Here is a 17,606-nt window from a genome sequence, read left to right on the forward strand (position 1 = left end):
AACAGATCCATGGACAACATGACAGCTCATAAAAAGAGAAGCCAAATTATGTAGAGCTCCCCCCACACCCACACACTTAGTGGTTGCATTATAGGCCACAAAGCCAGCCTCCTCCATGTTACAGAGGGACATTGGTCAAACTATAAAAACAAAATACTCATTAAATACATTTTTTTCTTGGATATGGTTTCTGTCATTATATATTGCCCTACTGTGTGACCACATCAGAGCCTTTTTTAAAACATTGGCAGGCACTCCAATGTCAACCTTTTTTCCCCACTGCCTAGGAATTCTGAAAAATTATTAAAGTCAGAAAATGTAATCAGTGGTCTGTAAAGTGATAGCTGTAACACTATTCAGAGATGTGTTGTACCTATTTCCAGCCAACTCTTATGTTATCCGTGGAAATGGTGGTGTTGCAGCTCTCTCCATAACCCTTTGTAGACATCCACAAAATTCCAGAAAATGTCCCCAAATTACCTGTGTGAGCTGAATGTGTGAAGACAAACAGTGGATTTTTTCATCCCAACTTCATCTGGAATATTTCCTTCTTGCACCCTGTATAATTTCGAGGTTAAGTCTGTGTGGGCTCATATGACAATGCAGCAACTATTTTCCAGAGAATTCCCTTTTTATCACACCGCTACTTTCTCCTTTTGCATTGTCCAAGTAGTCGGAGCATGTTGTGGTACTCTATAACTGAAACTTTTCCAAGATTTCAGGAGAGGCGTATACCTTGATAGACTGATGTCTGCTATCAAAAAATACTCTCACTGGTGACAATTGCCCAGGATTCTAGTTTGACAAATGCATAGAGTAGTGCATTTTGATAAGAAACACTATGTGATATGACACTGGTGTAAACCGAGAGGATGAAAATAACATCAAAAGGCAATGAGACTCTTTTATACATTCATCTCCTCTTCAATGTGTTCTTCTTCACTCATTTGTTAATGCTGTGGTTGTATTCAATTACTCGTCACATTAATAAAAAGGCAAAAACTGTTGTAAAGGCATCTGAATCCATCCGCAATATTTTAAAATAAACTTTAATGTGATCATTGACAACAACATAATGGTGAATTTACAAACAGGCACTTCTGAAACAAAAATAAAGAGAATAAGATATAAAGTAAATTAAAACATACAGAAGAGTCAAATTAAAGGATCTGAGATTTTTGATTGCATATGTGAAAACAACTCGTGTTACAACCATACCCGGTCTCCCCGACAAAATGTTTGTACTTTATAAAGAAATTTAGAATGTAATTCTTTTGACGTTTTCTTTAATAATCAAATTTTGAAATGATGAAAAATGTTTGTTTGTTTGTTTGTTGCCGAGTTCGTTGATTGATTAATTGATTTACTTTCTTTCTTACTTACCTATGCACGCCTACTTGTTTATTAGGAATACTCATCAGCAGCCAGCTGCTAATTAAGATACATTTGCATTTATCACAATGCGGTAACAATAACAGTTTCCATGTCAGGATTCAGATTCTTTGAATATAAGAAGGTCCTGTGCCCACAAGGAGAATTAAACTGTTTTCAAATGTATATTCACAGAAGATCTTGATGAGAGGAAAATTATCGGATCAATCTTTTTTTTCGACCATTCAGCGTTATTGTGAGCGTGCCTTCACAACAACCGGATACCAATATTAGTATCACGGGGATTATCTGGCGCACATTGAAGACATGTTACATCTGGGAGGGGCGTCATTGCTGTGACGGTGTCGAGTCCGATCGCTGTGTAAAATACAGGGTTTTCATCCGGTGCAAAAGGGAAAGCTTTCTCCTCTCTGAAAGCAGGTCTGCTGAGATGCGCAGGGCTTCGACATAGCGGAGGTCGCAAGGCTGCTGCTGAATTACAATTGGGATACATAGCCACCATGAACGAGGGGCTCTCCTGTGTTTTTCGAATTATCACACGTTCAATCAATTGAACCTTTTCCTGAGGAGGATTGCTTTCCCGTGGTCCCACACAGGAATGTTTTTTCTCGTCTTGGTTTTGCTACAGAGGACCATGGAGACCTCCGATGGCATCGGTCATGCTCTGTGGTAAGAGGGGATTCTGCTCTAAGATGTCCTTCTCATCCTAACTGGGCGTTTTAATGAATAGCCGTCAACACAACCTATATTCTCTCTTACAAATGCATGGCCTGCAGACGACACCACGAGACGTTATTTGCTATTGTATTCTCATGTGGACGCGCACCAACCTTACCGTAATGGTCGGGTTTGTCATCGTGTCAGTCAGTGGCACACCTGCTGTATGATGTTGCTCTCATTAATTAGTCCAGTGTGTTCATTATGAGCCGGTGCTGCCGTCTGCAATTGCAGGATGTCTGCTGTTGCAGGCTCAGTACTAGGAGCTTTACTAAACACATGTTTTGTGTTCTACACGCTGAGCAGGATAACACGACTGTAAATACAAAGGACTGTATGACATGAAATTCAATATATCTCTTTCATGGATGCTTGTGTTGCAGCCTGCCCCATTGCCTGTAAGGAGGAACATCTTGGTTGGATGGCAAGGATTGAATTCAAACGGACAGTCTTCAATGACTTAATGTGTCATGCTTCTTGGGAATAAACAACTTCCCCCTAATGCTGCATTGTTGTGGAGTGAAATTGTCTGAAGCATGCTGCTACTGCTGTCTGCTGGGCCTTATTGATTTCACTGCTCTCATACATAAATACTGCTTGTTCTCTTGCAGCAGTTAAGCCCTATTATTAACAGATTCCTGAGCAAGGATGGCTGTCTGGATCTGACAAAACTCAGACAAATGGTGTTGTGTGGGTCAGTCAGTGCCTTCGGGGTGATTCACTACTAGTCCACCCTTTGGTCTGCCTGGGAAACACCTCTGTTTTCATAAAAGGATTTTCCACTTTGCTGTCAAGCATTTTTTTGAAAGTGCTCATTGTTCCAACTTTGGGGTTATTGTGTTTGGAGGGTCTTTGAATTCTTGGATGATCAAGCAATTGTCAAGAGGTTTGATCAAGGTGTTTTATTGCAGGGAGAGTTAGCAGGCCATTCAGGGGAGTTTGTGTTTGTTTTCTCTCCTCTCTGATGACTTTTATCTTTAAATGTGTAGCATGTCACTCTCCCTTCTTTAAAGGGTTTTCATCCTACTTTGTGCGTCACAATTCAACCAGACACCCAGGAATTGGACCGTGACCCAGATTGGTAAAAACACAATGATATTCTTCTGCCCTTTAGTTTCATGAAGGTGACACTGCTCCCTTATGATGCCCTAAAGACATGGACTGATATGTTTTTAGCAACTGGTTTAGTAGAGTTCACTGGCTATGATGCAGGTTGGTTTCTTGATGTATTTGCTCAGGGAATCTAATCCCAGACCTTATCAACTGAAAATATTCTGGAGCATTGCTGCCAAAGAGAAGACAGAGAATTCACCTACATTTCTTCAGTCAGAAAACACAAAGATTCAGATCAGGCCGCTGTGCATGTTCAGTCATGGATGTAAATCTCTGGCCATGGCTGCACATCTTATGCAGCTCAGAACTTCCTTCAAATTCAAACAAGCTGGACTACAGCAACAGTGAAACATGAAATGAGTTTTGAATTCATACTGTACAGAATTCCCTCCAGGTGTTACAGAGCAAAGGGGAAATGTATAGGAATAATCCCCTCAGACACTGGAGCCACATTCCTTTCTTTATTACTCCCCCCACCTCAGCTTAGCTGAATCCAGGTGGATAGCAATCACCAAGATGGCTTTGTTTCGACCGTGGTAGTCATGTCAAATGTGCAAAGGTGAGCATCAAGGCCAGGGAGGGAAAATATCGAGGCACACGATTGGTCAGTCTGAGCTAAGCTGCCCTGCTGTGTGCCGATAAGCGTGTTATAAATCAGTTTTTCATGGATACAGAGAGCACAAGAGAAGATCATATTAATACAGGAGGGAGGGGGAAGGGTCAGCTGACCTTCTATAAGCCTTTTACAGTGCTGTGGTTGGGGTTGATCAGGTGTAGGTAGTTAAGTAAATCTTCTGCATTGAGTCTGTATTTCTGACACTGGCTGATTCTTGGCCATGCAGAAAGCTGAATAACATTGCTCTTTTTTGCCTTAGGTTAAAAATACAAAACACATTTGAATGCTGAAATTTCTATTCCTTCTGTTCTTCAACAGAACTCAACAATACAGTTAGCACATCCTGACAGTTTAATGCAGTAGAGCAGCTTAAGGGTGCAGGTTAAGGTCTTGTTGTTTTGTCTATTATACGTTAATACAGTGAGGTCCAGAGGCTGGATGCTTTAAGACTACAGAGTGTAATGCCACATTTTGTGACAAAAAATATGTGACATGAATATTTATAATCCAAAAAGCACTGTCAAGTCTTGACTCCAGACTTCTACACAACTCTGGCAGGAGCTGTAATGTTGTAACCCTGCTGTGCTTACCATGTGTATGCTCACAACAGCAGCAGCTGTGTCAACACCAACAGTCAACATGAGGGCTGCTGGCCTCACCTGTCTGTAGAAAGTGGGAGGTGAAACTTCAGCTGCTCTTTTACATCTCAGCTGCTCTCTGCCTGTTGAAAGAAACTGACACACATGTCTTGTATTCATTACCATATGCAACAGATTTGAGGTTGTTGCATGTTGCAACAGAATCTGTTGCAATTCTGTTTAATATTAAGCCATGATGCACTGTAAGCCATGAATATAGCGGTTACATAAATACTGTTGACAACAGAGGAGGGATTCTGGGACTCTTTGGTCAGATAAAAGCTAACACTAGAGAGAATGAATCTCTTTAAGATCTTGGAGGCAATGTGTTTATCAAGGGATGAGAACGCTGCATGTAAAACTGTTGCCTGTAGTCATTTAGCTTTGCTATGACTGTTGCTATCCATGTAATACAAACGACTCCTTAGCTGAAGAGAGAGAGAGCAGTGTTGACATGGTAGGATTGGACCTACCTTGCCGGCTTCAGCGTTAAGCCTGTCAGACTTGAATACTAAACTCCTCTCTGATTTGCATTTGAGCGATGCACACGGCACAGGGGCAACTCACTACCATCACACAGCTCATGTTTTAAACAACATGGCTCCCTTAGTGCTATCTTTACCACCAGCCAGAGATCCCTCATCCCCCATACACATGCTAAGTCAACATGTGTTTCACGATGTAGTTGCATTCATATCTCTTGTACTCATTTCTCCTTTGATCCCTCCTTTGATGCAGCTCTCTGTGACTCTGCTTATCTGATTCTTCATTGTGCGCCATCTCTCCTGCAGGCTTCTCTCCGGAATGTGATGCTGTCTCGAGTTGCTGTCCCTGTACATCTGCACACATCTGTACACCAGATGTTTAAGCTGTTAGAGCTTAACTTCAACCGGTAAGTCTATTGATTTTGTAAGGTGTGCCATTTGTTACACTAAGAAGTAGTCAGACAGAGGTACCTGTTGCTGTTAAGGATTAACTCTTGGGTCTTTTTTCTGTTATTTCAAATAAATGGTAAAAGCTGTTTTTTTTTATAGAAAGACCTGCCAGAGTGTTTCAGCCAGCTCATGTCAAATCTTTAATAAACTGGATGAAGTGACTGAAGGCTACGCATCAGGCTACACTCAAGACTGAAGTGTAACCTGGTGCATATCCTTTGCTTAACAACATACAATTATGTGATAATGGTAAATGGTAAAGCATAGACTGTAATACACATTGGGTGTTTTGTTGAGCAGAATGTCATGCCTGTAGCTCATTGGATGCAAACAGTGTGATTAGCCTGCTGTTTTTGTGGACATGTAATCTTTGTAGACACTGTCAATATGGCGAGCGGCATATCTGCACACTTTATGTTTAGCTTCTATAGGTGTTTGCTGCTCTTAAGAAAATCTATGTACACAAAAGTCCTTAAGTTTACACTGTGACTTAGAAAGGCCAGTCAATGCTAACATTAGCCACCAGTAACTTCTTTTAAACCACTGAGTGAAAGTCGAAGTGAAAGCCCTTTGCCTGTTAAAGAGGACATCAGTGGGTCCTATTGTTAATGAATTTGGCTCCATATTTGTCAGAAAATAACTTATACGAAATAAAAGTTACACCGTAACACTTTCAATCTCTCTCTACAGTGGTAAAGGCAGTATGAATGAAATGTAACCCAGAACACAGGAGCTGAAGGTTGTTTAGATCTGAAAGAGACAAAGGCACATTTTGGTGAGTGAAAGGGATAACACTTGGTTTCCAAGCAAATGTTTTGGTTAAGGGGGAAAGCCAGCCTTTTGGCTCCGTTATTCAGCTGCCAAGTGACCATCCACACAAAAAGCAGAAGTCTGTGTTGTCTCTTGACTACTACTTTCTGGGAGTTTTAGTGTTCAGCCTTGTTAAGGTCAGACTTGCCCATTCCCAGGTTAAACTTATTCTTAGTTTATTAGATCAACTTAAAATCGAATTATCACAGCCTCCTTTTTTGTGCAACAGGGATCATGTGATGACCTTTTGTCTGCGCGGCAGTCGTAACTCTGCCACTTGTTTGTGAGAAAGGCTCCTACTTGTCTGTCAGTGGGAGGTCAAGCATGCTGTGGGTTTTCACAGGAACAGGAGCAAACAGCAGTATACTGGTTTGGTTCCAAGACAGGAGAAAACTAGGTACAACTATTTCAAGTATGTCCTCATAAGAAATAAGACTTTTTCTTTCTGTTGTTTGAGTGAGGAAAACAGAACACTTTGTCTTTCTGACCCTGCAAAAAAGCAGTGAGTTTTAGAGCAGAGCTCTGAGACAGCTCAGAGTTACTGATAGATAAATGTTTCCTTTTGAAAGATGTGATGCTGGCAGATGAAGTCTTTGGAAGGGTAATTTTGATTCAGCCCTTGAGGGCTTCCGTCTAGATTTGTGGGTTGAATGGAGTCGATTTATGATATACTCGACTGGCAGGATCCTTGTTTATGGCAGCGATTTGTGAGCGGCGTTGAGCGATAGGCTTTTGGCAGAAAAAGCAATTGCTATTTTTGGATGTCAAGTCTCTATTGGGTATTAGGGAAGAGGCTTTGTTAATAATGAACCTCCTTTGTATGGGGAGAGTGCACACGAAACACTGCTCATTTGTGTCAGTTCAGTCACAGTTCTTGTCTTGTTTTGTTTTTTCAACGAGGTCTTGTTATTTTTAAAGAGCCAGTATGTTATTGTCCTTCTCAATAGAACTACCTCTGATGAAGCTATAAACTACACCCCAAGTAATTTAATTCAAAGTGTGTTGCATGTAAAATATAATATTTATGACTGCAGCAAAGAGAAAACTCCCCTGAACATTGTTTTTTTGTCTCTCCTGTTATTTATTCCATCACTTTGCTCTTGGCTCTCTCTCTTTCGTTACAGTATCTATTGAGCTACTGAGACAGAAAACACACAGGGATTAAGTTTCTCCCCTCCGTTTCTGTCCATACATTATTAATGTGACTTTTCCTGTATTTTTTTTCCCTTCTCTTTTCAAATTAATTGGTTACTAATTGAATCTCAGAGCTAATTTTAGAGTAGTGCTCATATCTAGAATGCCTGAAGCGGCAAGTTATAATCTTACTGTTATTGAACTTGTAATATTTTCTAAATATTCCATGAAACTGGTTCAATGCAGGGTTTTTTTTTACATGCCTTTACATTATGTTAGTAGTTTTTATGGCAGCTGCTCTCATCCTGATTATAGATTGTTTTTACTACTTGCAATATGACAAGTTGACTTTTTCTTTCCTGACACTGATGGTTTTGTATTAAGTGGTCTTTTCTATAGACTGTACTCATAATGATATTTTTTATTCCTTTAAGGTTTAAGCTGTAGACACCTGGACAGAGGTGCAGCGGCTCCCCCTGATGGTACCTGGAGTAATCTGATCTAGGAGACATCCATGCTTCTCTACTGCTGATTTGCAAGAAATGCAACCACCATTGACTCTCCAGCTCAAGAAAACAGATGGCTGATACTGCAAGGTGAGAGAAAGGAAAGCAACTAAGAAAGTGTCGACCATCCTCAGCAGAAGCTTAACCTAATTTACCTTTCCCTCAGGTTGGGGCGCAGCTGGAGGTGTGAGTTGTAAAGTTCCCGTATTGACATCACATGGAGGTCAAAGGACATCTGATCACATCCATGGGTTTGGGGGCTCCTGGTGAGTAATAATGACTTAAATGACTCACAACGTGAAGATGGACACTCTCGTGTCTGGACGAGCCTGAAATGGCCTGGCTAATCCGTCAGCTCGTGTTGTTTTTCTCACAGTTTAACAAAAGGAAAACAAAAGGGTTTTCATGGGAACAGCCAGCTGAAAAAACAGCTGTATGTGTGAAGGCCTTTTGTTCATGTACTGTCACAACAGCTGTCAGATAATCTTATCAGAGCGCCAAGACACTGATATCAGACAGCATATCATTTGAAACAGACACAAAACAACCAAAGGGAAACAGCAACAACAATGCATTTTCATGTTAATAAGATTGATTGAAATAGTACCATTTTTTTTATTTGAATCCTTGAAACAATAACAGTGATTCAGCACTGTTCAGGCTCCTGTTGCTAGAGAAGTGGCCTGTAATTTTTAAACATTTCTCATGGTTCACTCCTCATAACTTTTCTCTATCTTTAGCTCTTGACAACAATCTAGTGGTCGTAAATATACACTTTGTATAAACTTTTAAAAAATATTCATTACTTCCCTTAAGCAAAAAGACAAAAAAATGTGTTATCAACACTTCACACAATGTCCCTGTGGAATTGGGGATGCAGTTTTTACCACACATGCAATTTGTGCATTTATTTGGGACTATTTTTAGCTTTGGATGAACACTCATTTTTTAACTGTGTTTACAGGGTTGACTCAAAATATACTACAATACTCATGTCAAGGGGAACAAAGGAACATAAACTTAGTGTAACAATGTGCCACACTGGAATATTGTCTGCAGCTTTTGTAATAAGTATCCTTGTATGACATATATGTATTTGCACACACAGGACATGTCAATGATGTTTACTTCATTTTTGGTCTCAGTCTTTTCAATGAATCTGTTGACCATAAAAATTGTTGAATATTGTACACCTTCAACTTTAGATCAGTCTTTTTGAGATGCATGTGCTTTTCTGTCCAGATGTTCAAGGCTGCCAGGACAGCAAGCTGCAAGCTGAGAGGATTGCAGCTCTCCAAGAGAGGAAGCAGGCCCTAGAGGCTCTGCTCAACACCAGAGTGGGAGAACTCAAACAAGTCTGCCTGCAGGAAGCAGTGAGTGGCCCTGGCTTCACTTTTGAGACACTCCAGGCTGGTGTTACATTTTAAACTCAAGTGTTTTAATGGAGGTGCAGTTTGTTATTTTCTTCATTTATTGAGTTTTTACCACATAGCCTACAACATGTAAGGGATATTTTTAATAATCTGCAGATTTGAACTCCAGAGCTGAGGTGCAGCTGGTTGAGCATCAGTGTGTTTTCTGCTGGTTGCATACAGGGATCTCTTGATTGCTCCAGAGAATGTGTCAGCATGTCTTAATGAAACCACAGCTGCTTCAGCAACCCATAAACAGCTGTTTAATACATCTTGTGTTTTCAGTTGGATGCAGGGTAGCACACTGTTGTTCTCCGTTCTGAGATTCACAAGTTGTCTCGTCTGCTTTGAGTGTAGCTAGAAGTTTGAAGCACTACTCAACTGCAGGTATATCCTATTTTAGTCTTAGAGGTTAATGATAGTAGAAAAGAAGTGATTTCTGATCTGTCTATTTCTGTGCAGCCAAGTACCTAAAGGGTGTTTTTATCGAGGCTCAGAGTAATCTGTTAAGTGGTGTGACCTTATATAACACATGGGAATGCACAGCCAGTGTTAAAAGAAAGATTTTAGTCAGTGAAAGCTAATAAATGTCCTCTGCAGGAGCTGACTGGTAAGTTGCCACGTACATTCCCCCTGGAGACGGGAGAGAAACCCCCACTGGTGCAGCGCAGAACTGGCCTGCCGCCCAACACCAAGGCAGAGGTAAGTCAACACCTTGAATATCAATTGTGTGTACGCAGCAGCTGTAGTTCTTTGTGTACTCGTGGTCTAATATGTCCGTCTGTCCCTGGCTGCAGGATGAGGCTGCCCAAAAGAAACAGATGAAAGCCATCTTCACGGGTGCTCTGTACAGACACTCAGAATCAGACCGAAATGTACCAAATAGTAAAAGAACAGTTCATCGGGGCTGTCACACAGGTATAACTACTAATCACCAAAAACAAACCTACTGAAAAAAACTAAACCAAAGCAAATCTTCACTGTCAGTCTTTTTTTTTGCTTTGCACTTATACAAAGAAAATATATCAGAATTAGTTCTGCTTTATCTTCATCCTGAATGTTTTGTTGTCTTTCAGAAGATACTGTCATGTCAGAGAGTACAAGCTCCATGTCAGATTCCACATCCCACGACAATGGTGAGTCAACCCAATACAAACTGTCTTTTAAGATCACTCTTGTTTTGAGTTGATACTGTATGAACATTCAAAATGAGTTTTACTGACACAGTAGTTGGTACAAAGCCAATAGATTAAGCTTCATGTATATTAATTGTTAACCCAAAATAGGAAACTTGACTTGTTTGCTTTTAATGAATGTGATCAATGTTTATCATCATCTTAGGTTGTCTTCATTAATAGATAGCTACTTTGTTTTCTTTCTCCCAAAAGAATCATCTCCAAGTGTGGCCGCTGACCAACGCTCTCTATCCCAGCCTCGGCTCACTGTGGGCAGCCCTGACCACAGGATCAGCAGGAAGCTGTCTCCAGTCGAGATTTACTACGAGATGAGGACACGCCGCAACTCCGTCACAAGTTCTGTCAGGTAGTTTGCTGAAATTCACTCACAAACCTTTTCAGCCTACCAGAATGCACCTATACCATGCTATGAATACATGTTAAATGGACCATTGTTTTCTTGTGTGACTTTTTTTTACAGCCCAACTCACTCTTTGCCCAGAAGTGCATCTAACGTTGAAGGTAGAAGTGTCCCAGCTACTCCTCTTTTGGCCCGAACTGCTCCAATCAGTGTTCATGTCAGGTAATCCATGAAACAGTGCTGCCTTTGTCTGATGCAGCACAGCTACAGCTCCATCCCACTGTGATAACTGTGTGCTTGGAAATGGCTTGATGACTTAGCAGAGACATAGAGTCAGGGTTGTAATAACGATTAGTGTCATATTTAGCTACTGAGGGCTTGAGCTCATCATTTGGTGTTAAAGCATATAAATAGTCTCCCTTAAGTGATTTTTGAAATGCAATTATGTTTTTTTTTATTAAAAAATGTTCTCTGTCACTTAGATTCCTCTCCTAATGTAAACTGTTGCTGTACTTATCTCTGCTGTAGGTCTGATGCAGCAGGTGGGAATGGGTTAAAGCAGTGGTCGGGTAGCCTCGATGTGCCCTATATGATTCCACTGGCCCAGGAGGGTTCTTCTTCTGACCGCCGAAGTTGCCCGTACAGCTCCCGTGCCAGGCGCAGTAACAGCTCCGAAGCCCTGCTAGATAGATCAAGCCTTCCTGATGACCCAGCTCCCAGAAACGGCATGCCCCCTAAAGGAGGGCCCTACAAGAGTTCAGAGACACTGACTGATGGGAAATTGCGACAAATCCACCTGGGCAGCCCTGAGAGACATGTGGGTGGCTCGGTGGAACAGGCCAAACTGCGTCTATCCATGGGCGGCAGAGGGGCTGGTGGAGGCTACAATGAGATACTAATGGACTACATTTGGGGGAAGCAGCAGAGGATGCAAGTTCAGAACCATCTTTATCAGTCCACAGGCAGGATCTGGCAGGACGCGCCATCTCCTCGCTCCTCCACTGCTGCTGTGCCTCCCCATGCCAACGGCTTCTCTCATTCCCAGGTGCATCTACCAAGCGCTGCGACTCCCTACAGCCCCATGGTCCTACGAGGGTCCCAAGCAGAGCTACGCAGGGTCAAAGTGACCAGAACCAAATCTTGTGGACCTTTTATTCCTTTGCAGCAACACACCCAGGATGGCATTCTGCTGTCAGCCTACGAGTCTCCTCTTCCTGCCTCAGGCACCACCACATCCTCCATCCCTAACCTCCATCCTTATCAGACTGAGCTGTCTGGCCCCTCATTCAGCCGCAGACCCCCACAGTTCTCTCTTCCCACCCCAGAAGACTCAACGAGAAGCTTGCATAAAGCGCTGGCTCTGGAGGGTTTGAGAGACTGGTACCTGAGGAATGCCCTTGGATATCCTCCTGCAGCCACAAAGGGTCAGGAGGCAGGAATCTCTCGCCTCTCACACCCCCATCCACTGGTGCACCAGGCCCAGTCAGTTCAAGGGGAAGGCACCAACCTCCACAGATCTCAAATACCCCAGTCAGCCAGCTTCCATGGTCACCCGCTGCATGGAAGGTGAGGAATTTTTATTTTCTTGCTGTTGCTTTGCTAAGATTTATTCTTAGTTGTGAAAATAAACTCATACATTACTAAAACGGCAAGAGCATTTTCTTTCATTATAGCAGAAGAGAGTTTGTACTCACAGTTTATTGAACTGCGTTTACAAAATTGCTTGTTTATAAAACACAGGAACTCACAAAGTGTTTACCGCTGAGATTTGCTTTAATATCTTTCTCAATGGAAGCTGGAAGCAAACCGGGCAGCTGAACAGTTTACTTTACTCCTACTCCAATCCCAACATCTCAGCCGTCATGCTGCGATTTCAAAAGTCGGTTTTGGTGTGTTTGTATTTCAGTCTGTCAAATGCAAACCCAGCTTCCATGATGTTAGATGCTCTCTGATTATAAACAGTCCTTTATTACTCATGGGCTTCCTTGAATTACCTTGAATGGCTCTTGAGAGACAACATTTATGTGTCTATAAAACTTTGACAGATGAAAAGATGAAATGTGAAAATAAAGTAAGGAGGCCCCTGACATAGTTTTTCCCTTCCTTTATTTTCAGCATGGGTTAAAAAAAACCTCTCCAGGCTACTCTGTTATGTACTGACCATGATTCATACTTTTTCCCTTGTGAAGATATCGTATTCTCACGGTGGTTTCCCCCCTCATTTATTGCTTCTTGTTTGTGGAGAGCTGTATTGATTCATCTCGCCTTCCCAACAGGTCGATGGAGTTCTCTCTCTATCAGGAGACTCCTCATCCACAGATGCAAGAAGTGACCCCAAAGGAACCCAGTGCGGACCCAGGCACCCTAGTCTGATGCAGCAGAACACACACACACACACACACACACACACACACACACACACACACACACACACACACACACACACACACACACACACACACATAAGTGAAAACACTGTAGCCTCTCACACATAGTGTCTCAGACTCACATAGTCCGACACATGTAGACAAGCCGATACAATGTGACCTCAACAGCGAAGCGAAACATGGCAACCTCAGCAGAAAAAGACTGAAACACGATGACAAACTGTAGCTGTACAGTGAGAAAAAAAGCCTTGGCAAGTTCCCTGTGTTACAACAGATCCTACCAGTATGTGAACCTCTAACCCGGTGTTCTCATGGATGTGCACTGGAGCTGACTTATCTAACCTCAGTATGGTCATACTGTATGTGGTTCAACATGAGCAGGAAACCCCTGAGAAGTCTATCAAGATATACTTTTTTACAGAATATATTCAACTCCAAATCACTATTTTGTATCTTATGAGATATAAAGAACAGTTATATTCAAGAGGTAATTTATTGCTCATTATTGGTGACAAACAAAGATGTTATATGAGCTAACATCATTTTAAAAGTATTACCACATGCTGTTGAATGTTTGTTTGTTAACTATATAAACCGCAAAAAACATGCTTCAGTCTTCATCTGATGTTAATTTCACAGCCATTCGTATTGTTCATGATTGATAAATGAAATGGGGGCCATGAACCGTAGCATACTGGAGTAGCAGACAGGAGTGCCTAAAATGTGTGAATATCGAAACTGAACCCTGGTTAGAAAACTTTAAAGTGCTTTCTAGTGATCTGAAATACTAGCACTAAGCCTCTGTGAGCTTAGTCTAATCAAAAACTGAAAGCAGGTCACGATGTCACTAAATTAGGGTATGTGGAATGATGTCATGTACGTATATCTAATGACTTTTCAGTTTGTTTTCTAGATGCAGCTGGTGCTAGCTAACAAATATAGCTTTGTCTGATCTGACCTTGACAGAAACTTTAGACCAGTTTTAGGAAAAAAACGAGGGCTATTTGGAGACCTACTGTATAGCAGTAGCATGACTGTGTGACAGTAATCTAATGATATCTAGTCTTTTTTTCTGCATTTAGTTGTAGAGGATTTGAGTGTCATATGGAGCACTTTATGAACATCTTAAGCCTTAAATCCCCATGAAATTGTCACTAGGAGAGATGACAGAAATGAGGAAGATTTTGACAGGGTTTGCAATCTGGAAATGTTTGAAATATGGGTTTTGTCGACATCTGCTGAAGGTCTACCTGAGTTTTAGTCTGTATATAGCGTGGGTTGTACTGATGAGTTTCTAGCTGATATTTTATTCCTGAACTACTAACAGTATAATTTTTGGACTAACCACACAATATGTAATCAGAATAACCTCCCGAATTCATTTCACCCCTAAAGGAGCACTATGTGATTAGTTGTATAATGTGAGGCTGGTGGTGTGAACAGAATAGGGCTGCTGCAGTTTTGAATGACGGTGTGAGCAGGTCTCACACCAGTAGATTTGTTAATAAGAATTCATGCTTTCGGAATTTTGTATTTGTAATGATTTTAACTCATGTTTGCTTGGTCTTGTGTTTTTTGAAAAGAAAAAAAACGTTTGAAAATCCAGGGTAGTTATGTGTCATGATCTATTTCTTAGTTTGTATCAGATGTAGTAGAATTATCTGATATGAACCCCACAGAAATGAGAATTACAATGAAAATCCTCAAGAAAAATGACATTATCTGTCTTCATGTACATTTTTGTTCATTTTGTGTACTCAATCTTTGGCCATCTTGAGACTCATATGAATGTAATTATTTTCTCTTCTCATAAGTGATGTTTTATTTCTACTCTGTCACAAAGTGTAGCAAACTGTGGAATGTTTACCTGGTTTCTTTTGCGGTCAGATGTGTTCACATCCTCTCAGTATCCTGCTCCATGCAGCCTCTTCCAGCTGGTTAATTCCTGAAATCTAAGACCAAACTGCTGTGCACTGGGGGTCATAAATGTATTTTTCATATAATGTACTCTGTGATGAACTCTCAGTTGAAAATAAATGATATAAATTTAGCTCTGAAGCAAATTTATTCAAACTATATTATATTTATGAACATATAACCTTTTGTAGCTATCCAGTGTAGCATTCATCAGTGTGAGAAACTGTGTGTTTAAAACATTTCATTCAGCAGTGTGATGTGCTAATATTTGATTCTTTTTTCATTAGATATTTAAGTGCAGCTGTTTTCTCTATTCCTCCTCTCTTTATAACAAGGCCTATGACTTAAGACTAAATGTGGCCTGCTCTATACTGTATGTATGAGACTGTGCATTCATTCTACTTAATAAAGTGTCATGTTGAGATCAACACACAAATGGGTCAGACATGGTTGTTTATTGTGAGGCATAACAAGCCTGCAATAATGACAGTAGAGACATTTTGCTAGAGTAAAAATGTGAAGGTTTTCTGTTTGTCAAGCTTATCTATAAGGAAAGAGACCATGGAAACTGAACAGATTTTTATTGTTGTACTACCATTAAAATTTCACTTGGAATGTGCTCTCACTCAAACAGATGTTAAATCCGATCCTTGTTCTCCCCATACCTTGGGTATTGATTGCCCATCCCGAGACAGCTTTGCGCATCCACCTAAAGGGGTTTTTCATTTTTGTTACAGCTTCAAGGCAGATATTTGGACTTGTTATAGCAGGAAATGTTGCATTACGGAAGCCCTAAAAGGACATGATTAAATACTTTTATTTTAAATTGTTTTCTCGAGACCTTGACTTATTTTTCTCTTCATCTCAAGATAACAAGGTTTGTTTTCGAGAGATAAAAAGCAAATAAATTGAGATCTCGAGAAAACAGAGAAAACAAAATTTTATGTAGTCATGTTCTTTATAAGAACCCACCGTGACACAGGTGTCTCCGCCCCTTTAAGCCTTGTGGGCAGGTCTTCAAAATGCTTAAATCTTCATTTTTTTCCCATAAAGTCCCTAAGTGACATCTACCCAACTTCCTGTTGCAGTCATGTGACTCTGCCTTCATTGTTGTGCCAGTGACCTCACTTCCAATATGACTGTGCACCAGGCTAATGCATGAGTCAGATCTTGCTAATTTTGGAAAGCTTGATTTGTGTGTCAAAGGTATGTTTCAACCCCAAAAAATTATGAATTTGTTAAATTAACATGTTCTGTCATACATTAGACCAGTTTTAAATACATTTTTTGGAAAGCTTTACATGAAACAAGAAGAGATAAAATCGCTGTGACAAATATGTCACATCAGGCTTTTATTCCTAAAATTATCATGGAAAATCCCATGTGACATATTTGTCACAATCAAAGAAAATGGTAGAATATTGCTAAATTACTTGAGCAAATTAAATAATTGTTAACCAATGTATTCATTACAGTTGAAGCCAAAGAATATTCATACAAATATGAACAAAAAATCTCTTTTTAAATTCATTAAATTAGTTCATAAAAATATGTTGAGAAACTTTTCATGCAAAAGTTTTTAAGCCTTTCCCAAAAAATGTAAGTCAGCATTTATAGAGAACTTTGATTAGTTACACACACAAGTAAGATGTTTTTCCTATTTTAATTCAATTTCATTGAAATTTGATTGTAGTATGGATAAAAAGAAGCAATACAGTCTTCAGGATGCTCTGAAAATCATCACTGGAGATGACAGTGATTTTGAGGGATGTGAAGATAGCTCAGATGAAGATCCTGATGACCCTGATTATACCCCCAACAAAAAAGAGATTGAGACTGAAGAGTCAAGTTGCTCTAGTGATTCAGACAGTGGCGAATCAAGTGATTTGGATGAACAGCAACCAAGCGTGAACCCGAGGCAGCAAGCAACAACTGTCCAAAGAAAAGAAAAGGAAGAGAAGAAGACATTTTCCTGGAGGCAGAAATCTTTTGAAACACCTGATTGCCCATTCAAAGGAGAAGATGCCAGTCTACCTGACACTCTCCATACTCCTCTGGAGTATTTCAGAAAGTTCATCACAGCAGAAATGCTCCAGTTACTGAAGGAACAAACAAACTTGTACAGTGTACAAAAATCAGAAAGGCACAGCAATGCTAACACTACTGTGAAAGAACTGGAAATACTAATTGGCCTCTATCTGCAAATCAGACAAGGCATTTGTGGAGGTCAGCAGGCCACACATTGTGCAGGAGTACAACACATTCATGGGGGGCATAGACCTCATTGATGCATGCGTCGCAAGAACCAAGTACCACATGAGATCACGGAGGTGGTACCTCTACCTGTTCTGGCAAACCATTATGTTAGGCCTGGTCAATGCATGGTTCCTTTACCGCCGTGACTGCAAACTCCTTGATGTCAGAAAGCCCCTGAAACAAAGGAACTTCCAAGCAGAGATTGCCACGAGCCTGATTCTCTTGCATTCACAGAGG

At 40.7% G+C, this 17,606-nt stretch overlaps 1 protein-coding gene across 2 annotated transcripts; it reads left to right on the forward strand.

Moving 5' to 3' along the window:
- Positions 1-1,442: 1,442 nt before the first annotated feature.
- On the forward strand, positions 1,443-15,541 carry ccdc120 (coiled-coil domain containing 120). Of its 2 annotated transcripts, XM_034694199.1 has the most exons (13): positions 1,629-2,061; positions 5,268-5,368; positions 6,102-6,186; positions 7,790-7,951; positions 8,028-8,127; positions 9,104-9,234; positions 9,874-9,975; positions 10,071-10,191; positions 10,350-10,409; positions 10,662-10,815; positions 10,930-11,031; positions 11,338-12,375; positions 13,086-15,541. In XM_034694199.1, exons 5-13 carry the CDS (start codon positions 8,079-8,081, stop codon positions 13,180-13,182), a joined length of 1,854 nt encoding a protein of 617 aa, XP_034550090.1. In that variant the 5' UTR covers positions 1,629-2,061; positions 5,268-5,368; positions 6,102-6,186; positions 7,790-7,951; positions 8,028-8,078; the 3' UTR covers positions 13,183-15,541. The 2 variants fall into 2 exon arrangements, with proteins under 2 accessions (XP_034550011.1, XP_034550090.1); XM_034694120.1 differs by lacking the exon at positions 6,102-6,186 and having other exon boundaries at positions 1,443-2,061.
- Positions 15,542-17,606: the final 2,065 nt, after the last annotated feature.

This window comes from Notolabrus celidotus, chromosome 1 (genome assembly GCF_009762535.1).
Source record: "Notolabrus celidotus isolate fNotCel1 chromosome 1, fNotCel1.pri, whole genome shotgun sequence".
NCBI classification, from domain to species: Eukaryota; Metazoa; Chordata; class Actinopteri; order Labriformes; family Labridae; genus Notolabrus; species Notolabrus celidotus.